The sequence below is a fragment of the Meles meles genome, chromosome 3 (assembly GCF_922984935.1).
Source record: "Meles meles chromosome 3, mMelMel3.1 paternal haplotype, whole genome shotgun sequence".
In the NCBI taxonomy this organism is placed as follows: domain Eukaryota; kingdom Metazoa; phylum Chordata; class Mammalia; order Carnivora; family Mustelidae; genus Meles; species Meles meles.
The window spans coordinates 157,415,897-157,442,466 of NC_060068.1; the positions used below are offsets into that span (position 1 = coordinate 157,415,897).

At 43.5% G+C, this 26,570-nt stretch overlaps 1 protein-coding gene across 1 annotated transcript in view; it reads left to right on the top strand.

The window, feature by feature from the left end:
• Positions 1 to 26,570, top strand: part of ADAMTS12 (ADAM metallopeptidase with thrombospondin type 1 motif 12) — a 302,673-nt gene that overhangs the window by 210,828 nt on the left and 65,275 nt on the right. Inside the window, exons 12-14 of the mRNA XM_046000900.1 lie at positions 3,087 to 3,256; positions 12,853 to 12,986; positions 19,936 to 20,056. Coding sequence (XP_045856856.1) covers positions 3,087 to 3,256; positions 12,853 to 12,986; positions 19,936 to 20,056 — 425 coding nt within the window. The remainder of the gene's footprint in view (positions 1 to 3,086; positions 3,257 to 12,852; positions 12,987 to 19,935; positions 20,057 to 26,570) is intronic.

Consider the following 26,570-nt stretch of genomic DNA (forward strand, 5'->3'; position numbering starts at 1 on the left):
GGTGGTCAGAAAGGGACATCTTTTTGAGGAACTGTAGGATGAATATCTAACTTGGCCTCATGGAAAAAATGGTTCTAACGCCCATCTTAGAGACCACAGTGTGTCATAGTTTCCTCAGGTGAGTGATCCTGTCTGAGCTCAGTAGCTGGTTTGCTTAAGTTTGTTGAGAACAATGACAATGGAAACATAGCCTCAGATTCAGTTGTGTGACTCAGGTTATGGATTCAGGCCAGTGCGTGGTCAACTGACACTGAGACTCTGCTCTTGATGTTGGTCAGGTGTCTAGTGAGAAGCCAGCAGAGCTTGTAAAAGACTTTCAGAGATTTTTGTTGGATGGAAGTGGATTAGAGAGGAGCCAAGTCATTGTGTCACTCTGTCATTATGAATGGGAAACAGACCTAACCTCAGATATCATGGACAATTCTTACTACCTTCTACATGGAGTCAGTGAAGGTGAACTCGTTTGGTCAAAGCTCTTTTTTGTTCAAGGAACAGAAGGCTACACAAGCCACATTATGAAACGTGGGGAGGGAGATACAGGAAATCTCATGGGCGCTCAAAGAGAGCAAAGTACAGCAGACCTCATGAGAATACAACTGCAACCAGAAATGAACAAGACTGGGGCGCCTGGGTGGCTCAGTGGGTTAAGCCATTGCCTTCAGCTCAGGTCATGATCTCAGGGTCCTGGGATCGAGTCCCGCATCTCTCTGCTCAGCAGGGGCCTGCTTCCCTTTCTCTCTGCCTGCCTCTCTATTTACTTGTGATCTCTCTCTGTCAAATAAATAAATAAATAAATAATCTTAAAAAAAAAACAACTCTCTAGAAATGAACAAGAATGCCAAGGTTTGAAGTCTCTGTCCCCCTAAACCACATGGTCAGGCAGTGTAACAGTGGATGAGGACTCTGGCTATGGACTAAAGCAGATAAGGGCTTAAATCTTGGCTCTCCAACTATCAGTTGGACACTTTGGGAAGATGTCCTACTTTCCCGTGCCTTTAAAATGTGACTTCATCAAAGCATGCTTTCTGTCTTAGCACCGAGAAGCCACTTCCATCAGTCCTCTAAGGCTGTTCTCCAGGAGAGCTCTTCTGTGAGTTCTTTGCAATCAGCCTGACTTCCACTGTTTGCTCCCTTTTTCAAACTTTCACTGTACTTACAGTCAGGGATACATAATTGCTCTTAAATTTTCTTCTATTTATTACATAGACAATTTTATTTCCTCCTCAAGATTATAAGCTTCTAGGAGACACAGGGCATGGGTTGACCTTTTTTTGGACTCTGTCCTCCCTAGAAATGATGTTGAACACATTGTATAAATACTTGTTGATTACTACTTACAATAATCCAACAATGATGTTATTTACTGAGCTCTTACCCTGTATTAGCTACTCTACTAAATCTTTATGTGCATTGTCTCATTGAGTCCTCCCATCTTGTGAGATAAGAAATATTATGCTCATTTCACAAATGAAAATAAAAATTGTGGTCGAGAAATAAGATAACTTGTTCAAAATCATCTAATTAATAATATGAAGTAAAGCAGAGTTCAAACCCCAAGCTATTTGACCCCATTCTGCTGCACTGCAAAAGCAGACACAATTTCCAATTTCAGACACAGTGAGGTGGGGACAAGAAGACATACATAGATTGCCTGGAACTTTCTCTTTTTTTTAATTTTTAGAAAGATTTTATTTATTTATTTGCGGCAGAAAGAGTGAGAGAGCATGAGAAGGGGGAGGGTCAGAGGGAGAAGCAGACTTCCCATTAATCAGGGACCCCGATGTGGGACTTGATCCTGGGACTCCAGGATCATGACCTGAGTTGAATAGTCACTTAACCAACTGAACCACCTAGGTGCCCTGCCTGGAGCTTTCTTAAAGGACAGAGAATTCCTCGTCTTCTGTGAAAACAGTTCTGCTATATTTCTTCTGCCCTTTTTGAGTGAATAATTGATCCTCATGGGAAGGTTGTTATTGCCCTTGTGTGTATTGCAAAGGAAAAAAAAAAGGGTGGAGAAAGATTATTCTAAAATAAGATTAACTTGTCTTTTCACTGGATGTTTATTAAGAGCCTTCTGTACTCAAAATATGACTTAGAGATTACAGATGACATAGAGCTTGGATTGGATCATCAGTGAAGTGTTTTGGAGTGATAAGTAGAGTAAATGCATACAGTAGGTACAATCAGGCATCAGTGAAAGGAGAAAGAGTTTACTTCTGGCAGAAATCCAGGAAGAGTTTATGATATAGGTATAGCATTATTCGGTCCTGAAAGCTTTGGTAGCAGGTAGACAGAGATTTAAGACGGGGGAGGTCTATCCAGGGGCATGGAAGAGAAATAGTAAATAAGTCAACTTGTGTCACTGGAAAAGTATGGAAATGAAGGGAAGGGTGGGAAGTGGTTGTTAGGATGAATTAAGTCAGGATCCTGAGGGCCTTGAATGTTAAACTAAAGAGGCTGGACTTGGTTCTGTGGTCACTGGGTGCCACGAAAGGTTTTTAAACAAGAAAATAAAGTAATTAAAGTAGTCATAAAAATTAACCAAATGTGTATAGTAGATTGAATGAGGGCAAAGATGGGCAGAGGAGAGACAGGAAGAGAGATAAGGATTAGACTAGTTCCGTGATTGTGGGAACAAAGAAGAGAAAACAAAACACAAAGACATGACTGATGATTGGGCAGCTGATGGACGGTGGGGTCAAAGGAAGGCAGGGGTTGGAGGCTTCTGCAATCTGACCACTTTTAACTTGCTAAACAGGAATTAGAGGAACTGATTTTGGAGGGAGAAGGATGCATCCCTTCTCAGTGTATATTTTGAGTTTGAGAGGCCGGGGGGATATACATTAGAAAGGATATACCCACTGTTTCAAATTAGGCAACTACAGACTTGGAACTGAATGGTCCTGGGCAAAAACAACAACCAAAAAATGTATGAAATTGGAAGAATTTAGGTAAAAGGTGACTTTTGAGAGTAGAGAAGGGCATGGTTTGGCCAAGACCAGACATGACCAGATGCCAAGGGATGTTGAAGGAAAAATGGTAGCCTCCAAGGAAACAAACGAACAGCTTGTGTGTTTCCTACATAGACCCAAGTTTGGCGGGAAGTACTGCACCGGGGAGAGGAAACGCTATCGTTTGTGCAACGTCCACCCCTGTCGCCCAGACGTGCCCACCTTCCGACAGATGCAGTGCAGTGAGTTTGACACTGTTCCCTACAAGAATGAGCTCTACCACTGGTTTCCAGTTTTTAATCCAGGTAAGGAGCTGTGACAGTACATGCCAAATGTCAAGCCACAGCCAGGACAAGAGAGCGTTTCCACGTCAGGGCATCTGGGATGCCCTGCAAAGTTCCACAGAGAGAGAATTGCACCAGAAGGAGTGTTATATTTAAAAAGTGGAAATGCTGGCCTGGTTAGGTTGATCAGTGCATGTCGAAGGCTGAATATATCCATCCGGTGCTGGGTTCTGTGGGAAATAAAAGAGACACTTATCAAACAAACATGGCGGCTCACTTAAGAACCTGGGAGGTGCCCCTAAGCCATCAGTGGGGCAAGCAGGAGTGCGGTACTAGATTGCTGATGAAAGTGCTCCTTGATGAGTGTGTGAACTGATTATAATTTTGGCAGAAATTCAGAGAAGGTCGTTGTAGGTTTGGAGTCATTTCACAGAATACTGCTAAGAAGTGTTGATGATTGTTAAGCATGAGAGGTCTTTCTACTGGAAGAAGGAAAAGGGAAAGCATTCAAAATAGAATCAGTCATTCCAGCTGACAGGAGAAAAACACAAGAAAACCAGGATGGTAGGAATGCCTTCATCAGAAATAAATGTGAGCCAGTTCTGGGCCAGAAATCAATATTTTGTATGTACAGGACATAAGAAGTGTGTGTGTATGTGTATGTGTATTACACATACACACACACATACACACACACACACACATATATATATATATATATATATATATATATATGAAGTATAAAAAGTAAAATCAAGCATCTAAAGGATGCTTCTCAGGGGATGGGAACACAGCCAAGCTGCAGAATGAACCAGGACTTTGACAATGCTTCCCCTGTGTAAGTACCAGTTACATCTTCCTTCCTGAAACTGAAGAAGACTCATTAACCATTAGGTACAGATTAGCATCCAAAAATATCTGTGCAATGTGTTATTATTCAAGTAGAGAATGAAAAAGGGAAAATTTTCCTGAACTAAGGAGATTTGAGTTAAGGGAGTAAAGAATAAGCAAAAATTTTCATGATTTTTTTAAGTTTCTGTAATTTCAGTGTGATAGAACACAAGAGGAATCATGTGAGTGAAAATTACGTATTTGGACTATTTAAAAAATGATATAGCAATTGCTTTTGAAAGAAAGACTCAATAGTGCTTTGTCATTTTGGGGTCTCTATAATACCCTGATGGCGTTTGGTTGTCATGGGCCACGTTTGTTCCTTGCCCCCATACCATTGTGCATCATTCTTGCTCTACAGGTGTGAGTCTTTGGTTATTAATTCAACTTTTCAGCTTCCTTATCCAGGCACTTGAATATAGCAGAACTCATGTATATAGTCATGTGGACACACACACACGTACACGCACACATGCACATGTGTGCACAGGAGCTCTCACACACACATACAAACACACACACACAACTAATGATGAAAGGTACATCCAATTAGAATATCTATTTATATTTTGAACATTCTCTATTTTGTTGGAGCTCTTTGGGACAGTAGTACCATAGACCCCAAATGAGCACCTTCCAGAACTAAAATAGCATAGCTGGCCCAGGGTTGGGACAGGGGCTTCGTTTGGGGTCCACTTCTTGCCTGATGCAGGGTGGGGTTTGAGCTGAACTCTACTGGAGTTCAGTACTGGACAGCTCCAGTAGCTGGACTTAAACTAAGAAGATGTGATTTGCCTTGGCTTTTCATTTATTTACAGAGCATCTGTCATATGCCTGCGTATCGCATAGCAGAGCAATAGGTACCAAAGAAACAAGTCATAAAAGTGGACATAAATTTCACTCACTTTGGAGGGATCATTTTGCATCTGTCACTGATACTAATGCTGTGTAAACCATAGGGGGGATTCAGCTGAGGGCCGTCTGCTGAACTCACTATCCCCCCAGGCTCGAAGCCTCCCTCCACCATCCTGGTGGTGTCCTGCAGGCTTTGGGACCATTCCTGAAGCACAGCGACTTAGCTGCTAATCCAGGTAGCTACCGCCTTGACCCAACACACTGATTTATTTCCCTCATTAAATTCTACCCTACAGAGTTGTTATTTGCTTAGTTGATGGGCACCGCTGGTGACCAGAAGTAGGTCATTCTTGTCAGCGCCATGCATGGAGCATTTATTCTGTGCCAGGCATTGAGCACTTTACCCTCCCAGCCTCACCATCAGAAGTCACCAGAGGATAAAGTAAATGCACAGCAGGGTTTTCAACCCACGTGGCAGTGATAAGTGTCTTGGTGAATGACTTTGGGCAGATGGGCTAACTAGCTAATGACAGAAGAAGAATCAAAAATTCAAGCAATTTGGAATAAGCATAGAAACTCCATCAAATTTTATAGTTTTCCATGGAACCCCAGGGCTTCCAAAAATGCTTGATTCTGATTTCATTTTTTAAAAGATTTTATTTATTTATTTGACAAACAGAGATCACAAGTAGGCAGAGAGACAAGGGGAAGCAGGTTTCCTGCTGAGCAGAGAGCCCGATGCGGGGCTCGATCCCAGGACCCTGAGATCATGACCTGAGCCGAAGGCACAGGCTTAACCCACTGAACCATCCAGGCGCCCCTAATTTCATTTTTCAAAAAAGTTTTAAACTAGTCTTTAAAAGTGCACTTGATGTGCTGAGCACTGGTATTACACGCAACTAATGAATCATTGGACACTACATCAAAACTAATGATGTACTCTATGCTGGCTAACTGAACATAATAAGTCAAAAAATCAAAGTGCTATGAAGAACAATGCTTACACTCAAAAATATTATGTTTCAAGCTTTAATATACCAAAGACCACCAGTGCACTAACTTACATAGTCAAATTAATTTGGCTTTTTGCAGACCTTAGAATGAAAGTCTCCCATCAACACAATTTAATTGGGAAATATCCTGAGATTGCAGGCTGTGTTGCTCTAAACTGTTATTTGCAACTGTTTGCCTGTGATTTGAGATTTTTCAATACTGTGCAACAAAAAACTCAAAGGAAGTAATTAGATGCTGCAGCCAATGTAAGTCTGTAATTGCCATCCATAAGCTTGATTTCAAAATGTTCTGTTCATCTTAAAGATTTCTTTAGATCCCACTGACTTATTTTTAACCACTATATCCTTGACCTTACAAAATTTTGCTTCATAAAATCCTGACTTTACGTTAGTTGCAAGTTCTTGTTTGAAAAAAGAAAAGTAATTATTCTGCCTAAAAGATTTGAAAACCACTAGATCAATCTAGATCAACTTCCTTTCCAAGATAGACATTTTCTTTTCCAGCACTCCTGACAAAAAAACTATCCACGCTCCCCTTGATCACTTTCATGTAGGCACCAATGTGAAGAGCTGCCCTGATCAGCTGCATTTTCTGACCAGTATTTATATAAGCATGTGACTCTATGTTTCACTCTATGTTTTCTCATTTACCCCCTCCCCGGCCTTGGAGATAAAGAAGCTTTGTTTCAGAGGTGAAAATAACTTATTCAAGGTTACAATAGAGCTGGAATTAAAGCATAAGTCTGACTAAGAAGCTGATAGATAGATGATAGATATATATTTAAATGAATTTATACAGATTCTCAGGGACTTTACTACCCTGTGTTAATAGAAATGTGTATCTATCCTACATCTTCTATTAGGAAATGACCAGAGCCTGCTATCAGTATTGTTGCTTTCCTAGAAACCTTCTTTCTTTTTAGATTTTCATCTTTCTCAGAATGCCCAATTTAGCCCAAATTTATTTAGGCTAGTTTTTAAGTTGTTGCTTCCAGATATTTAAGCCCTAGTAATGCTTGATGCCAGTGAGGCTTCCAGCAAAGGTGGAGGGTTCTGATGTGAAGTCAGACCCCATCTGCTCCTCCTGGAATAGGAACTTTCAGGAACATCTTTCAGGAATCGTTGCAGTTAGGGTTCCCCAGGAAACGGACTCAGAAACCAGCACTAGCAGACAGGAAGTTCAGCAGCTGTGGGGGAGAAGGAGGGGGAAGGCAGAGCGAGTATGCAGGGGGGAAGCTGGGCTGTAGGGCACGCACAGCAAAGGCCGTACCCCTCCCCATGGGGAGCTCTGCACCTGGCAGAGACTTTCAGAGTGGCCGGGCTGAGGTGAGAGAGCCAGTCCTTTATGCCCCAGTTGGACTGGTCACTGGGTGCGGCCTGCCTAGGGAAGGAGTGAGAGTCCTTGGGTAAGGAAGCTCTCTTAAGCCAGGGTGACAATTGAGGGTCCCACGAGCTGGAGGGCTCAGCCCCACACCTGGCCTGGGAGGTGTACATGGAGTTTATTGCAATAATACTTGGGGTTTTGATAGAAACAGCCTTTAAAGAGAATGTAAGCATGGGGAGCAGCTTAGGAGATCTTCTGGCTAAAGGCTCTCAATGGACAGATTAGGAATCTATGGCTTTAAGAGAGGAATTGATCGAATAGTCTGGATGATGTTGGCAGATACCCCAAAGCCAGTCCCAACCCTCTTTGCCCTCACTTGCCTCTACAATAAAAGAAGATGAAAAGACTCACAAACTCATATTCCTGGGAGACCCAATTCTGACCAAAGAGGTAAAGATGGAGGCCCCCCCAGGGTAAGGCTTGGGAGGGGTTTTGGTTTTGGTTTTGTCCTGGGGGGGTGGGGGGGCACAGAGGGAGAGAGAGAATCTTAAGCAGACTCCATGCCCAGTGCACACACAGAGCCTGACTGGGGCTCCATCTCAGGACCCTGAGATCATCACTGAGCCAAAATCAAGAGTCAGATGCTTCACCGACTGAGCTATGCAGGCGCTTCTGCAAGGGTTTGTAATGGGCATTAACGGAGCTGTCCTCACCCCTCACCTTCCTGCCATTCACCCTTCCCCCTCCTGCCGCCGGGCGGGTGAGCAGTCATAGTGCAGCCAGAAAGTGGACGCCCCACGTCGAGTGGCTGAGCAGGAAGACTTGAGGGAGGATGGCTTTAAAATCCTGCCTGTGAATCTCCTGTCTTCGGGGCGAAGACGAAGTCCTGTCTGTTTCAGACAAGAAAACAACAATTTCTGCTACTTGCAGTGAAACTAATTCCCAACTGATAATGGGAAGAGCTCGTATTAGACTTAGGTCAGGTTTTGCTCTGGGCCAGACCCTCCACCCAGCATGTTATATGTGTTTTCCTGATTTTCTCTCCACAAGAAAATAATAGGAGGAAATGTAGGGGTTTGTCCCAGTTTTTCTGGACATGCTCTTAGATGAAGAGAATTTAAGTGGCTTGCCCAAACACAGACTATAGCGTAGAGCCAGGAGGAATTAGCCCAGGCCTGACTGCAGCCTAAATGTTAACCAGTAATACAGACTAAGATAAGGCTCTGTCCTTAACAACCATGCATTGCGTTTTGAATTTTACCTAAGATGATGTTCCTATTTTTAGGAACAGATGGTCTCATGGCCAAGGAACTCTGGTTCGGAGAGAAGAGTTCCAACAGCTGGCATTATGACAAATGCTAGCTTTGTTAAACTGATCTGTCTTGAATCCTTCAAAACCAGGTTTTTCTAAACATGTAAACATTATGACAAAATTGTTCTTAAATAATTTAAGTTGTAATTCCAAAGGTAGTATCATATTTCTTAAACATATTCATCAAAAGACAGAATATAAAAATATATAACAAATGGAAAATATTACTACATTTAGCCTCACCTAAAACATCAATGAAATAAGTTTAATTTATTGGTCAAAACTACCTCTGTTCTTGTTTTTATAGCTCCACAGTTATTGTAGAATATATTAATTTTAATGCCTTCTTCTGTTTAACTAGTATATATTTTGATATATTTGGGGTTTATAATATTGCCATATCAGAAAGTAAAAGAATATACCAGTTCAGACCAGCCAAAGTTACAGAGTCTTAGCAATTATTTGATTTTTGTTTGAGTTTTTGGTAAGAACTTTATATGTTTTTTCCTTCAAGCTGATCTGAGCCTTGTTATTAAACTGAGTTTCTTTGTTACATTAAATATTACTTGTTACAAGAATAAAACATCTTAAGTCGTGTCTTTTGCTTAAGGTTTAGTATTTCTTAAAATCTGGCAAGAAACAGCAGACGTGCATATCACCCATGTCTTCTGCTCATGCAGGCTCTTCATTGTCCTATGAAACCTACTTAGAAAACACAAGTTCAGGGGTGCCTCGGTGGCTCAGTGGGTTAGGGCCTCTGCCTTCGGCTCAGGTCATGATCTCAGGGTCCTGAGATCGAGCCCCGCATCAGGCTCTCTGCTCCACGGGGAGCCTGCCTCCTCCTCTCTCTCTGCCTGCCTCTCTGCCTGGTTGTGATTTCTCTCTGTCAAATAAATAAAATATTTAAAAAAAAAAAGAAAAAAAAACATAAGTTCAAATATAAAATTAAGACCCTCAAGGACTGCCTGGATAGCTCAGTAGGTTAGGTGTCCGACTCTTGATTTTGGCTCATTTTAAGATCTCAGGATTGGAGATCCAGCCCCATGTTGGGCTCAGCACTGGACATGGAGCCATCTTGGGATTCTCTCTCTCCCAGTCCCTCTACTCCCTGCTCCTACTTACTCTCTTTCAAAAAAAAAAAAAAAAAATTAAGAGCTTCAAGACAGTGACGTAGAGCATTCAACCAAGTGTGACACCCTGGCCAGCAGCTTTGGGGCTCATACCGGGGGAATCCTGCCTAAAAATGGAATGTAGAAACTGGATTTTTATTTAAATGGTGAAACTCTACTAGCAATCTACTTACAAAATGTGAAATGCATCAAAAGTTTTCCTTGACCTAAGAAATACTTTTATCCTTCTTACCAAGTTTTATCTTTGGCTTCTAATGACCACTTCTGAAAATCATTATCTGAAACTCTTGAGCCATCCTGTTTCACCAGAACTGAAAATGCAGCCTTTGATTCATTAGGTTCATTTAGTTACTTACGCTTCCTTTGAGAGGATTAATCAGAGTGAGGCTGAGAGTTCACCAGTAAATGAGCCTGAAAGTCTTCCCTTAGCTGAATTATAAATGGGTTTGAAAGCTCTTGAAAGGTAGAGAAAAAGAAAATCTGAGACAGTGATAATACTCAACTCGGTGGATGTTATGGAATCCAAGGGGCTGGGACAGACTCTGATGATACTACGATGACAGTGGAGAACTCAGAGCATCTGTTGCTACTCCTGTCTCCTTCTACAGAGGCCTATGTCCTAGGCCAACCCAAAGACGTACCTGAAGCACCGTGGAAAAAAGCAAGGAGCCTGCTTCCCCCTCTCTCTCTGCCTGCCTCTCTGCCTACTTGTGATCTCTGTCTGTCAAATAAGTAAATAAAATCTTAAAAAAAAAATCCGAAGGAGAGGAGGCTGTTTCAGGAAGGATTTGTCTGGGTGGGAAGGAGAACTGAATCAATCAGCATTACACGATAGGTGTCTGGTAGAAGCATGGCAAGGTGGAGCAACTGCAAGACCTTTAGAATTCATCCAGAGTTCATGGTAAAGAGATGCAAACCATGATCGTGACTGCAGTGTGTCAGGCACTTACTGTAGACCAGACCCCATGCTGAGTGCTCCACATTCGATCTCCATCTTAAGTACTTCTGCTCCAGTTCAGGCAGCGACAGGGCTAATCACACTGCCAGGAATAAAGGTTTACAGTCATCCCAGGTCTTGCTTTGTCCCTGTCCCCCCCCCCCCCACCTGGTGGCCCTTTTCCATTGGTGCTTGTGATCTCTCCAACTCATTTTGATTTTGTCATTTTCTCAGACAACTTATCCATTGCTCTTTATGGATAAAAATAATATTAATATTAATAATATTAATAATAAACGTAAGTTAGTAATCTTTCTTTGTTTTTATCTTTCTCCTTTGAGTTTTTTTTTTAAGATTTTTTATTTTATTTATTTGACAGACAGAGATTTCAAGTAGGCAGAGAGGCAGGCAGAGAGAGAGGAGGAAGCAAGCTCCCTGCTGAGCAGAGAGCCTGATGTGGGGCTCAATCCCAGGACCCTGGGATCATGACCTGAGCCGAAGGCAGAGGCTTTAACCTGCTGAGCCACACAAGCGCCCCTCTTCTTTGAGCTTTAAAAAGTGTTCTTGACTTCTGTCTCAAGTTTGTCTAGAGCTTCTGCTCTTAGTTATATTTGTGTTTATGCTTTTATTTCTTTACCAAATGGATCATCGCACTCTTGAGGAGCCATACCTAGGCTTTGTGTTAGCTGGGTATTTGTATCAGCATCCACACAGGTGGGTCCTTGGCACATGGCCAATGGCTGGTTTCATTGAACCCTCAGCTGGTCACATCCGCCAGAAACTCAAGTTCAATCCCAAAAACAGATCCAAACGAGATTCCTCCCAAGAAGGACCTTTCTGAAGAAGACATTCTCAAGTTTTGGTTTTGTTTTTGTTTTTTTAAGATTTATTTATTTATTTATTTATTTGACAGACAGAGATCACAAGTAGGCAGAGAGGCAGACAGAGAGAGAGAGGGGAGAAAGCAGGCTTCCTGCTGAGCAGAGAGCCTGATGCTGGGCTGGATCCAAGACTCTGAGATCATGACCTGGGCTGAAGGCAGAGGCTTTAACCCCCTGAGCCACCCAGGCACCCCTCTCAACTTTTTCAATTAAAAAAAACTAGATATAACATTTATAAGGAAATTATTATTTGAATTCTTCTTACCATATACATGTATTATCTATTAAAATTTTTTTAAAGATTTTATTTATTCATTTGACAGAGAGAGATCACAAGTAGGCAGAGAGGGAGAGAAAAGCAGACTCCTCACTGAGCAGAGAGCCTGATGCGGGGCTCGATCCCAGGACCCTGAGATCATGACCTGAGCTGAAGGCAGAGGCTTTAACCCACTGAGCCACTCAGGTGCCCTTACCTGTTAAAATTTTTAAGGCAATTTATGTTTTCAAAGTTATCTATCTTTTCTGGTACTCTAATTACTTACATATAGGTACTTATTTTATTAAGTGCATCTTTAGAAAAGTTCCTGTGCTGGAAATCACTCTGTCCTCATTCACAAAGGAATAGAAAATTGAACCCTAGAATGTATTCATTGTAGGAGATAGCATGGTGGGATAGACCATTACGGTAAGCTCGTTGGCTTCAGCTTCAACGCTTCAGCAAAAAATCGGGCTTTCTGTTTCTCTGTGTTTGTTAATTTGTGTCCAAGGACTTGCTGAACTTGAGGAGAATAAAGGAAAATACTAGTTGGAGGCGGGATGGTGATCTTGGTGGTGGTGGTTGCTGTAGAGAGCTGGCCCTGTGGGAGGGGCCTACCTCTTCCCTAGAGGTCTGCTTACTTTGCAGCAAATGGCGGGCAGGCGCCAGGCTTGTCTGGAGTCTGGCAGCACTGGTTACTTTTACTTCTTTTCTAGGTTAGCCCCAGAGGCTCCGCACCTTCATTTTACAAGCACAGTTCCATGTTTGATGGAAAGGTTGCATTGTTTATAACAAAGAGCATAGCATTTTAAAGCAATCTTCCCAATTTAATTCGTTGTAAAACCCTTTAACTGGAAAAAGAGAAAAAGCCTACATTTCAACATGTATCATGAGAGAGTAAAAGATGTGGATCTCCAGATAAGCAACTCGGGGGGGTAGTGGGTATGAAAGAATTCTGTAGGAAGGGTGCTGAGCTAAAAAAGCTAATTTGCAAGGATTTGTCTCTTTTTCACTCCAGCACATCCTTGTGAGCTCTACTGCCGACCCATAGATGGCCAGTTTTCCGAGAAAATGCTGGATGCTGTCATTGATGGTACCCCTTGCTTTGAAGGTGGCAACAGCAGAAATGTCTGTATTAATGGCATATGTAAGGTATTGGGTATGTTTCCTTCATCTACAACTTCATTAAATCATGGTCTTTATTAATTCAGGAAGTCAGATGTTCTAAGCTTTCTTTTGTGACTTTGACACGTGGTCCTTTTTTTAATATGTGATCTGTGGGACTGGGCTTGACAGTGTTGATCAGAGTCAACAGTTTGGAATTGAAAGCTTTCACTCCTGCTGTGATCTTTCTTGACTTACTGATGTGCTCTGTGATATCAATTTAGGCATAGAACTAGTCAAACTGAGAAGCAGCAACTTAAAGGAAGAATTAGTAGGAAGAGATGACCCTGATTATTTTTGTGGTATTAAATTATTCATTGGTTACTTGCCAGCAGAGTACTTAAACTTGAGAAAAAGCTGAAATTAATGGTAGTTTGCATAGTGTTTTGTGCAAAGCATTTTTACATGTAATTCTCCGTTGATTACCAGCATGATCTACCGTAAGAAGACAGATGACATGACAGGAACTTTTCAGCCAGGTCTTCCAATTTCTGTTTAACTTTCCCACACTGACTCCATTAATCAACTCTGCCTTTTTGGAAATGAGAGAGACCTGATTTGTCAGTCCTTTTATGCATACATCCCATTGAAGAATTCTTCTCTGGTGCTCACAGTTTAGTTTACAAGGACTTGATGAACAAGTTTTGTGATCCAACACCCAGGCATAAATGTCAGTTTAAAGAAAATGTGTTTTTAATCAATGAAGGAAAATTATGTAGAAAGTTCTAATTAGCCCTTAGGAAAGTACAGTGGTTAGGTCTCAAGCTCTAGAATGTGAACTTGATGCCATTGTGAACCAACCGTATAACTCAAGACATTTTGCTGAGACTCAGTTTCTTTTTCTTAAAATTGGGATGTTAATGTATCTTCCTAGTTAGTCTCAAATAGGTTAAATAAAGACGTGTTTGTTAAGCCCCTAACATAACAGAGTCCTTGGCACACAATAAGTTTTTAATGAATTTTAGTTCCTTCAACAAATGTTTACTATAATTTTTTTTCCACTGGATTAAATTGTTGCCATGGAAGAAGGCTCCTTCCTGCCCATAAGGGTTCAGCACCCTGAAAAGATACATTTATCACCTTGAAGTTGCCTGTTGACTTATTCCAGTAGCAACCAAAATATAGGAGGCAACGTGACAATTCCCGGGAATGAGTGAGTTAAAATCTAGTCCTAATCACACTCTACATTTCTAAGAACTCAGATGAAATTCTCGTTCAGACTCCTTACCAATTAGCACTGTAGCTATAAAGAGCCAAAAGTAATTAATATGTATTTAAGTTAGATCTGTTCTCCAGAGTGGGAAGAGGTTTATCTAGCTAAGTCAGGCCAAAACAACAGCATCACTATCCAAAACAATAGGTTCTCAGGCCTGGATGACTATTAGAATCACCCAAAGAGCTTTTAAAAACTAGTGATGTCCAGATTCTATCTCAAACCTGTTGATTCAGAACCTCTGGGATTTGGGGCCTGGGCACTGACATTGTGAAGACTTTCCAGGTAATTGCCATATGCAGCTAGGACTGAGGACCTTAATCACTGCGAAATGAATGTGATGCTAAAATGATCTGTTAGACCTGAACACCTTCGCAAGCACAGCGATGGTATCTTTAGCAGATGACAGAGAACACTGTGTTTTGAACAAAACCTAAGGGATCTTGGGTGCCTCTCTTGAAGCCAATTAAATGAGCTGACTAGAAGAAGCTGCAGTCTCTCAGCTTGACTTCCTCTTTTTGGAAACGAGTTGGGACTTCTTAGAAGCTTTAATTACCCACTTTCTCTCTTTACCACACTGAGCAAGTTTTTAAGCTTCAACATTACATCAAGTCAAATTTGCCTTAATAGCCTAAATTCAATTTACCTTCCAAGGATCCAGGCTGTGGTTACTTTCTGCCCTGTTAGTTGTCTTACTCATTTACTACAGTTTTTTCAAAGGGCATTGATAGATACTGAAATACAAAGATACATCGTAAGAAAAAAAAATGTATCTAATTCACCTTCTTTATATGAAAATATGTTTGCTCACCTTCACATAAACATTCGTTGAATTTTCTTTTATTCATATACTCAACAGTCCATTTTGAAATGATGATATTTGCCATCATTTTGGCCTGTTAGATGTGCAGATTCCGTTGTCAGGAGAGCCACCAGACCTTGATCAGAACGGAATTTGTTCTAGGAGGTGACTGTCTATTGATGCCCTTCTCCCATTTTTTTTAAAGAGTTGTACTAAACTCTTAAGCCTGTTTATCAAAGATATGGATTTAAACTTGGACTTTTCAGGCTATCTCCTGTTTTTAATCACAAACATGACATGGTGTAAGCTTGCAAACCTGTGGGCAGGTAGTCCCACGCCTGCCCCCCCAGTCCTTTCTCCTGAAAACCAGCTCTTGATTTCAGGTTCTTCTGTCTCCCCTTTTCTCCCAGTCCTCACGGCTCTGGCTTCACCTTCTTCCTGAGCAGCCCAGATGCCCTGGTTTGTCATACCGGCTGTCCCCAGACTTCTCTTAGCCTTCTGTCCACCTCTCAGCCCAGGATCCTGGACCCGATCAACCCTTTTTTGCTCTTATGTTCAACCTACTGTATACATCTTAGAATAGAAATTCAACTTTGTGAATCCCCGCGGAGTCCTCCAACTTGCCTGGTAGTCTTGCTCTCTGTCCTAAGTGTGCCCCTCGCTGGTTTCTCTCAGAATCTGTCCCGAACCTGCTTTGCTCTCTCCGGGCCGTTTTGGCCATTTTGGTGATTTGCTGAACATCCCCTTATCAGTTTGTCTGGGGCACATCTCCCTCCAGAATGCCAGATCCTAACTCCCAAAGTTACAGCAAGGACAGCATTATTGCTACTGTCCCTTTTTATCAAATGGTAGTATCATTCACCTGTTCTTTTCAGGTGAGCATAACTCTGCCCCATCATTGCACTTGGAGTTTCACCGGCTAAGACCGGGCCTCATCTCAGAACCAGGCAGACTTCCCTTGTCGACCTCTACCGAGGGGCTGTGAGGAGCGGGGACAGCATTTCAGGTGGAGTGGGTCTTGGCGTTTTAGTTGGTGTTTTAGTTGGTGTTTTAGTTCTTCTCAGTCCTTTGAGAATTTACAAAGTAAAACAGTGTTAACTCATAGGAAAAAGATGAGAATTGCTAAGAATATGTAGTATGCGTTCACTAACAGAGCCAGGGGGCCTGGATGAAAGCCTAGAACCTGAATTCTCTAATACTCAGGAGAGTGTGCGCTTCAGTCCAAGTGACAGGCTTAAGAATGGATGATACGCTTCTGACAGAGAGGCCATAACCATCAGAGTAAAAAGGCAATCTACAGAATGAAAGAAAATATTTGAAAACCAAATACATGACAAGAGGCTAATATCTAGAATGTGTAAGAAACTCCAACAACTCAAGAGCAGGAAAACAAATAACCCGGTTAAAAGAACAAGTGGAGGACTTGAATAGGTATTTCTCCAGAGAAGGCATAGAAATGGTTTGTGGAAAGGTATTTAACAGTATTAAACATCACAGAAATAGTAATCAAACCCACAATAAGATACCGCTCACACCTGTTGGGATGGCTGTCTTCAGAAAACCAAAAGATAGGTGTTGCTGAAGATGTGGAGAAAGGGCAACCCTGCTCACTGTTGGTGGGAATGCACAATCGTGCAGCCATTATAGAAAACAATACGGAGGTTCCCACAAAAAAATTAAAGATAGAACCTACCAGATGACCCAGACATGGGATTTCTGGGTGTGTATCCAAAAGAATTGAAATCAGGATAATGAAGAAATATCTGTTCTCCCACGTTCATTGCAGCATTATTTGCAACAGCCAAGAAATGCAAACAACCCAAATGTCCATCAGCAGATGAATGGACAAAGAAAATGTGGTCTGTACCGTGTTGTATCCATACTACAGAATTTTGTTCCATTCCAGCTTTTGAGAAAAGGGAAATCCTGCCATTTGTGACAATAGGGTTAAGCCTGGAGGACGTTACGCTAAGTGAACAAGCCCCTCAGAGAAGAATGAACTTCACAGGATTCTATTTGCTGGAGAATCTAGAATAGTCATATTCATAAAAGCTAAGAATAAAGCAGGGATTGCTAAGGGCTGAGGGGAGGGAACCCCAGAGAGTCATTGTTCAGCGGGTACAAAGTTTCAGCCAGGCAAGATGCAAAGGCCTATGCATCCCCGTGGCTGTGGTGCCAATGGTTAACACGCTGTGTTGTGCTCCTAGACATTGGTTGGGAGCACAGATCCCCCATTCGAAGTTCTTAGCACACACACACACACACAGAAAGAGTCACAAGAGAACATTTGGGGGCGGATATGCCTGTAACCATGACCGGAGTGCTGGTTTCACAGTTACTTGTGTGAATCCAGACTCGTCAGGTTGTTTACATTAAATTGGTACCGTATTTTCTATATCTGCTATGCCTCAATCAAGCTGCTTTTTATTTTTTAATTTTCATTTTGATTTATTTTTTTTTAAAGATGAAACTGGGACTCACAGGAGTTCCTTAGTTATTCTTTTTTAAAGATTTTATTTATTTATTTGACACAGAGAGAGAAAGCACAAGCAGGGGGAGCAGGAGGCAGACAGAGAAGGAGAAGCAGGTTCCCCTGCGGAGCAGAGAGCTGGACCTGGGTTTGACCCCAGGACCCCCGGGATCACAGCCTGGGCCAAAGGCAGATGCTTAACCAACTTAACCAACTGAGGTGCCCCAATATAGCTGTTTGTTAAAGAAAGAAATTATATAATGGGAAAGTTAATTTTTTTTGACGTTGCTCACTGGAGTGGTGGTCGGGCACGTGAGGAGTCCCATCATAGGAGATCCTGGCTGGAGTCACTGTCCACATTCAGTGGCAGCAGGAGAGCCACCTCTGACTCTGCTGAAGGTGGAAAGATGATACTGTCATGGGCCCCTTGCCAGAGCACAGGATGCAAAAATCTGAGTGATGTCTATTCGTTTTCTCCTGGGAGCCCTTATGTTTTATGTGCCGCAAGGATGACTGGCTCATGTCTTCCCAGGCCTCGTGGTAGACGCTGAACTCAGTGTTGCTTGGGCTGGGTGCCGCTCACGGGAGAAGCAGTTGGAGTGAAGTCTCTACAAGAACCCCTTGACTACACTGTGGGACGTTCTCTGTGGGGTCTCCCTCCCCCACCCCCCACCTCCAGCCCCAAGTACGTGGGCAGATGCTGCTGAAGAAGAGAGATGAGCCCAGCATGTTTGATCTCCTGGCTCTCTTAATGTTATTCTTCGCATTTGTATCTAGCCTCTTTTGGAGAGATTTGAAAAGACACTTTCATGTTCCTGTGTCTCAGGGTTGATTTCCTGGCTCATCCCAAGTCCGTAAAGGAATGAAGGTCTCCGGGGGTACGATCTGTACAGATCAGCTCATCAGCGTATGCTCCAACCTGCTGAAAACACGGCGCTTGTGAAGAGCTGACGTTTTCCTCGTGACCACTGAGTACACATCCCGACAGTTTCTCTTTCTTGTGATTAGCATGAGTAATTTTTTTGATCTCTTAGCACTTTATTTTTTCCCAACTGGGTCACATAACACAATCCTCGGAGCTGAAGAGAGAGTTCGTTTGAGGAATGGAGGTATTTCCTGTCACTGGCCATTAATTCTCTGTTCGGCTGGTGAAGCGAGGGCGTATTTAAAAATCCAAACTGTTCTTCCGAACTGTTGTTCCTTTCAGCCGATTGGGATTGGCGCTGAAACAAGAAAGGAAATGTGATGGGAACTGGCTGCCCTGTGGAGGAGCCCAGTCACTATGGTGTACACCTGAAATTCTCCTGGAATGAAAACACAACTTAGAAATATAAAAAATAAAACAAGGAAGGGAATTATGTTTGAAGGAGTAAAAAAAAAAAAAAAAAAACTGCCTAGGCACAATTCTTTGCAAGGAGAGGTCTGACTAGTAGGATTTGGTCCAGTTTCCCTCTCTCTGTTGCCAGAAAGCAAGCAACCAAGACCTCCAGCGGAGGCTTATGTGTTTCATGACTTTCTATGTGTCATGATTTTTTGGTATCTGATGCTACTGAACACCCCCAGTTTAACTACCCCCCTTTTCCAGCCTGGGGATTTTCAGGTGGGAAAGATTTGGCTAAGGAGAAGGGCTCATGGTGACGGAAAGAAGGTGATGGAGAAGGGCCGATGGGCAGAACCCTGGGACGGGATCAGGTCCAGAGCAGGGTGAAGTCAGTCTCCACTCCTAGGCTAAGGAGAAGGGTTCATGGCGAGGGAAAGAAGGTGACGGAGAAGGGCCGATGGGCAGAGCCCTGGGAGGGGATCAGGTTCAGAGCAGGGTGAAGTCAGTCTCCGCTCCTAAGAGAACGCTCACAGTGGTTGGGGTTCAGCTACATGTGAAGTGCTTAGGGGACTTAGGGGGCTCCAAATCACCTGATGATGGTCCGCAGGTCAGAGATGTCATCCCTCATGGGGATGAAGGAGTCTCAGCATTGAGCCCACTCCTTGGTGGCTGCCGAGTCGCTGGCTGTACTCAGACAGGAAGCAGAGAGCACCCCAATGAGGCCTGTAGAGGGATTGAACCACCACTGTATAACAGGCAGAGGAACTCGAATCATCCTTGGGAACTCACTGGGGACAGGAGGTTTGCACATCAGAAGGGGATTTACTTTTCCAGCAACTCTGATTCCAAGACATTCTCCATGTTAACTGTTTGGAACTGTGTTCAGTTCTGCCTGGGACTCAGGAGAAATGGGAAACCCACTCAGTGTGTGCATCTTTCCCCTCTAACCAGGTGGCTCCTTTACCGTCAGTGGACGCTGTGTTTCCTCCTCTGGCTGCCCCCGGGGACAGGAACCATTTGTCCCTGTATCTGTCCCCAGCCCCGATCTCATCAAGAGTGAAGGGGAAAAGGAGAAAGGAGGTGTGGTGTCCCCCGTCCGTATCAGTCACCTGCAGCCTCTCTTCCCCACAGATGGTCGGCTGTGACTATGAGATCGGCTCCAACGCCACAGAGGATCGCTGCGGTGTGTGCCTCGGGGACGGCTCTGCCTGCCAGACTGTGAAGAAGATGTTTAAACAGAAAGAAGGATCTGGTAACAAACAAATATTTGGTGTGGCAGGGGCCTGAGAAGGGAGGGCAAAACGGATGGTTGTGTTTTAAAGCAGATTGTAACTTTCGAAGAACTCCGCAGGGATGTACCCTTCACAACAAGGGGATAAGGGCTCCTGGACAGTTTTAGGGACAGAGCTGATCTCTCAGCACTTACAGGAAGTCTCCCACTGCATGGGGGCTGTCCCTGGGAAAGGGAATGAGTGTCATCCAGGCCTGAAAGCCAGTGGCATAGGCATGGACCTCGAACTGGGGGACACAGAGATCAAAAGCTGGCCACAAAGGGCACCGACACAGGGTGGGCTCTAAGGAGAGGGCAGAATGCTGGTGGTGGGCTTCAAGGCAGAAGGCTCAGGGTGCACCTTCAGGGACAAAGGAGAGGCAAGGCAAGGGGTCTTGGCTCATTCTGCTTCCCCATCTCTCCCGATAAGGGCGTCCCAACCCCTGCCTCCCTATGGTGCCCCAGCTAGCAACTGCCACCTGACGTCCCCTCCTACCCACGCTCTGCTCTTCCTTTCCCATGATGACCTTCTGCAAGGTTTCTTCTTGTGCAACTCTTGGCTACTAACAATCCTGAATCTGCTGTGACTCCTACATATTTGTCTTCAGGTAAAACTGCTGGTCCCTTGGCATCAGCAGTGACTGGTAGCCAGACGGGTCTTGGGAGGAAGACAAGTGAGGCCCAGAGATGATGAAGACAACTCAGAGTATCACAATGTAGGCTCCCTGAGAAATACCCTAAGACAAGAATTCAGGAACCAGGAGTTTATTTGCGGGTTGGGGGATCCTGGAAAGTACCAGTAGGACATCCAAGAAGTGAAATGGGGAAGGAGGAGAGCCAAGGAAGAATGCATCATGAAGCTAGTGACCATCGTACAGGAGCTAGTGTAGACATCGTACATTGGAATTTTCCCACCCAAGGGGTGAAGGAGCCGAGACCAGATATGCCAGCTCCTGCCAGTCACTGCTTGAGGCTGCTTCGGGGAAGGGTGGTTAGGTTGTTAATTCTCCGTATTCTAAAGGAATGCAGGTGCTGGGAGTAGGGAGTCCACTGTGCACTCCCCAGGTAGGGCCCGAGGAGAGGAGCCCCATCTACACTGGACTGTTACCCAGGGCGGGAGTGACGGGGGCTCCCAGATACAGTGAGTCTCCCTTTTCCTGGGTCCTGACAAAGCAGTGCCTCTCTTTTAGACATGCTCACTGCCAGGACAAAGCTACTAAGTATGTCCTCGAGTATCATGTTCATTGATTAGATGCCCTGTTTGTCCCTGGGACACGTCACAGTGGATGACCTGAATTTGTTTAATTTTGTCGCTGTTTTTTGATCTTTGACAATTGAATTGATAAGGTTAAACTGCAAAGTGAAATGCTTAATTATCACTGAAGGATTGTATTTTTGTCTATCTGTTCGATCGCTTAGTATGCATGAAACGTATCCCTTTGAGTTACTTACTTGGAATGTAAATGATAACCCAGTATTTCCTCAAGCATCCTATGATAGCTAATATTTATTCCATCTTATTTATAAAGTTGATATGTAAATATTTTGTTATTTAAATGTGATCTCATTTACTTGGATTATAAAGTCATCCTTAAAATCACATTTCTACATTTGATCTCCATTGTATTTGTTAATGGGGGAAGGTTCATCTCTGACCTCAGATACCCTATGCTCCTAACATTATGGTAACTCCTTTGAAAAGCATTTTCATTCTTGAATCTTCTTCACTTAACCTTTTAATTAACTAAGCCCTTAGGAAACTGGGCTTTAGTTCTGGATTCTTGACTCTACTCTGGTTTCTTGGGAGGGAAAGCCCAGAAGCATCTTGAGCCTCCCTCCGACCCCCGCCGCTGCCTTAAAGACCTTGTGCTTCCATCCACATGCCGAGCACTGGGCTCCCTCATGCCTTTGGTTTTCAGTTCTCCTTCTCCCATTTGCTTCCCAGAGAGCTTCTGATGGGCCTTTGTACCAGGGAGGAGTGTCAGCTTCAGACTGTGCGTGTCCTGAGAGAGCCTCAAACCTCTCTGGCCATGCTGCCCGCAGCACCGTGAGAAATCCAGCCAGATCTCACTCTGGACTCCGTTAACCCCCAGCGGGGCCGTCTGTGTTCCTTTCACCCCCTGGGCAGATCCCACCTTTGCTGCGTGCCTGATGAAGCCAGGTACATTACACAGACCCTGGTTGAAAAACAAAACAAAACAAAACAAAACGAAACAAAACCCCAAAAAACAAAGACCCTGGCTGCCACCACTACACAGTGAGAATGAAACCCAAAAGTAATGCAAAACTCCAGGAAATGGAGTGAGATGGCTCTGGGCAGATTGATTAACTCAAAGGCCAAAGTCAAAAGAGGGGACTTAACATCCTCTTTCTGAAGACACCCAAGGCGTAGTTAGTTGTTTTCTGTGTGTATTTACACGTGACCTTCCTTCTCCTTACATTGTGTTCTTTCTCTCTAGTGCAGTTATAAACTGAGGGCTGAGTTGTCCTTTAGGTTTTGTCTCCACCCTGCCCCACCCCAAGTCAGCAAACATGATTTCTATCTGTAGGAGGTATTCAGTTAAGCGCTCATATATTTCAAATGAAAAAAGGTTTTCTTAAGTTTGATTCCATATCCCTTTGACAATAAAAGGAGACCAGTCATTATCTGTGACAGCTATGTTGATGGGATATTGGATATTTTTCCTCTGTGTTGTCCTGCTGCTGTTGTGTTGTAATTCTGGGGTTTTTTTGTTTTTATTTTTTTAACATGAAGTGGTACACGTAATATAAACCCAATGTTATAATACTGCGTTTGGTCACTTGCTGATTGTAGCCCAAAGACATAAAGCTTAGTTTTCCCCTTCTTACACACATTCTGAAGTATTCTTTTTTCCTTGTGTCTCCACCCAGAACTGTGGTTTCTTAAAAAAATAAAATAAAAAAGAAGAGCCGTGGTTTCTTTGGTGGGTGGTGGTGATTGGCTTTGGGGGCTTACACTGTCACTTTGTCTCCCTGGTCAGGGCACCACATTTGCCTTTGGGAATCTGTGACATGTGGTGAGCCCTGACAGAGGATTCTTCCAGAGCAAATATGGTTTTGCAGTCAGTTACGTGGGGGCTTGGTTAGAGATGGCTTCGTTATCCCAGTATTTAGGCGTCAGATCTCCAGAGGCTTGTTATCACGGCCATGACCTTGAGAGAAAGCCTGAAAGTTGGCAACCATCAGACAACACCAGAAAAACAATGAACTTGGGCAACAGATACAATTAACACTTGAGGCAAGATCATCTCTGTGACTAGGAAATAATGGGAACATGTAGTCATGTAGTCAGTCACCTAGAAGAATCCGAAACTCTTTTAAACCTTGCGTGTGTCTGCTTGGGTTCTCCTTCCTTCCGTTGACTTGGGCTTGTGGTTTCTTTTAACAGAGTGGTTGAAGACAAGAGTGTAGGTGGTAAGTCCGCATTAGAGATGCACGTAGTGGTCAGACCCAGCTTCTCCTTCTCTCTGACTGCTCCTGCCTTTGATGATAGAAGTATGAAATACTAGTCACGACCATTTTTCTTGGCCCTATGTTGTTGTTGCTGTTCTGGTTTTTTTTGTTTGTTTGTTTTGTTTTTTTGTGAGTGCTCCTAAGAAACAGAGAGGATGATGGATGATGTGGAATTAAAATAGGCTGCGAGATAAGAGACCAGGTGCTGATCCAGATTAGCACTGGCCATGGGAAAGTCACCCTTTTGGACCTCCATTTCTGAGACCCCTTTCAACCCTGTCTTATATTTTGTATCTTCCTCCTACCCTTAGCCCTAAGGCTGATCATTTGTTTGTTGATATCTAAAAGTCGAGGTTGGGCAGAGTCTTCCAGAGCTGTCTTTATCCATTGGCCTCCTTGGGCTATCCCAACTACTCAGTCCATGTCTACCCTGTGAAGAGGACCTCATTCAGTAGACTCAGTGCTGGGCGCCACATGACAGCATCGCCCCTTTCAGTTAGTGTCACACGTGGGGAACATAAGGCCCACTTTCTTGTAGACCCTCCAGGATAGCTTCCATTTCCTCTCTTGGAGAAAGAAAAAAGAATTGCCATCTTGGGATAGTGCCATGGTTACCATGAGGAGAAGTGTCTGGAATTAAAGAACTTAGGTCCAAAATACAGTGAACTACATACAGATATCATCACTCATTCATTTAGCCATTCACTCTATTATTTGAGAAACATGGAGTACCTATTGTGTGCTTGGCATGGAGGATAGAATGACGAATAAGACAAGGACTCCCTCCACTGCCTTCCCTGCCTTACTCCAACCAGGTAAGGTAACAGGCCTGGGCCCCATTCTGCCATGTGACCCTTAGGCAGAATTTAAATGAAGAGCCTGGTTCAGAAGGAAGTTGGTAGAGCATTAAGCTGTGTTCTTTTAAGGGCACCCTGGGCTTGTTACCCATACCTTGACCTTCATCCCAAACTCTTGGAGCCCATTCTTTTTGACCTAGAACACTGACCCATTGTTGTCCAGTTCCTCAGCCTTGTTCCCCCCCCCCCCCACCCCTATTGCCTAATTTCCTTGATTCTGTATGACTCACCTATCCTGGTCTTAAATGTTAAAACCTGACAGTTTTTAGCCTCTTGAACTAATTCACCAACTTCTTAAAACTACTACTCTGGACTCCTCTGACCTTGCTTGGTGTCTTCAGACTTGCCTAATGCCAGACCCAGTGATCACTAAACCAGGTCCTGGTCTTGCTCACACTGGCTACTTTCCTCTGTTGCTGGGAACAAGGGCTCCCATTCTCTGAGTACCCTGGAACCCTGATACAGGTGATTGTATCATTTAACTCACTGCCCAAACTGCCGGCCTTGATTCCTACATTCTTTATTCAACCATAAGCAGAATGTGCTGCTGCCAGTATCCACATCTTTAGGATATTCCTGGAATGTAGTGAGAAAAGTAACTGCCTGGGATTCTGCTCGAACCTGACCACCCAGATACCCACCCACTTCCCAACCCTGTGTGTTTACATCCTTCGTTCTTCCAACTGTAGCTTCTTAGTCTCTGCCCCTGATCTTCTTGGCTAGATTTGGTTCACCTAGAGTTAGGAATTGACACCAGTTTCAGGTTTGCTGTTGGCTTAAGAGAGAACAAGGCCCACTCTGTGATTTTAGGTGGGTGAATGACACGAGGAGGTCAGAGTCATAGATGACTGGTTTGCCAACAACATACACAACTGCCTGGGACAGGGAAGCCGAGGGCTAGGAGATGAGTCCACAGAGACCGGATGAAAATCTCAAGAAAACATTTCAGAAGAAGTCTGAGGCAGAAGGTAATGCATCACAAGAAGAGGGGATGTGGCTTCCTTGAAACCAGCATATCACCTCACATGGAAATGGTCTTAGATCAGGTTTTCTAGGAAAGCCTAGGCTGGAAGGAATGGGAAGGGAAGGGGAGGCATGGGCACTCTACTGGACAGTTTTCCTATCAAGAGACCTCAGGGCTGCCATCCTCTGTCCCAGAAGCATTTAGGGTCAGGAAGCACCTCTCAACATCTATTCCCTCTCCTACGTTTCCTTTCCTTCAGTCTCTAGCAGGAGGGTGTGGTTGCTCATTGTGTGTGCCAAGGTTCTGGTGCCCCTACAACTTGCTTTTTGAAATAATTGAAGCTACAACTCGCAATCGAGGACAAGGCACTTGGACTTCTCAAAAGATCTGCCATGCACATTTATGTGTACATAGTTCTTCCTCACTCTAATTTGGGAGGGGGTCAAATGCAGGGTCGTACCTGAACTTGACATTAATGTGTCTTTGCTGTCAAGACAAGCATCAGGGGAGAGACGAGACTGGCCTTTCCCGGGAGCCTCCTCGCATTAAACTATGAGATTTGGGCCTGCAGTGAGGATTGTTTTGTTCACTGCGAACTGACAGTATCAATATTTTTTAAAAAGATGAGCTTTAAAAAGATGTCAGGGGTTAATAGTATGACCTCTTTGTGAACACATTTTTATTAGAAGTGACTGGAAACCAAATATGCTATTGGGTAAATCCTTTTTTGTGAATTACAAAGGACAGCTGGATAAGATGCACTTTAGCCCCAATAATCTATTGCAGCTCTTACGATAATTCTGAAGGGAGGCCAGTCTTCTGCCCCAGCCCTGGAGGCCCTGACTGTTCTTTCAACTCAAGGAACTCAGGACTCAGTGATGGGATGTTTTCTCCACATGAGTCTCCAAGGGCCCAGACACCTTGTTTGAGGTCAAGATTAACATTTTCCTACTTCCCCCAGTTTTCCCAGTATTGCCCCCATACTGGTGCAAATGACTAATGTTTACTAGGGAAGGTGGGAGAGAAGTGATTTTCTGAATGAAAAATTCACCATTCTTAACACATTGGATATAATCTTACTAACCCTGAAACGCCTTCTTTTGACGCAGAATAAATGTCTCAGTAACTTTCTACCCTTACTTTTATCTTTTTAAGATTTTATTCATTTATTTGACAGAGAGAGAGAGAGATCATAAGTAGG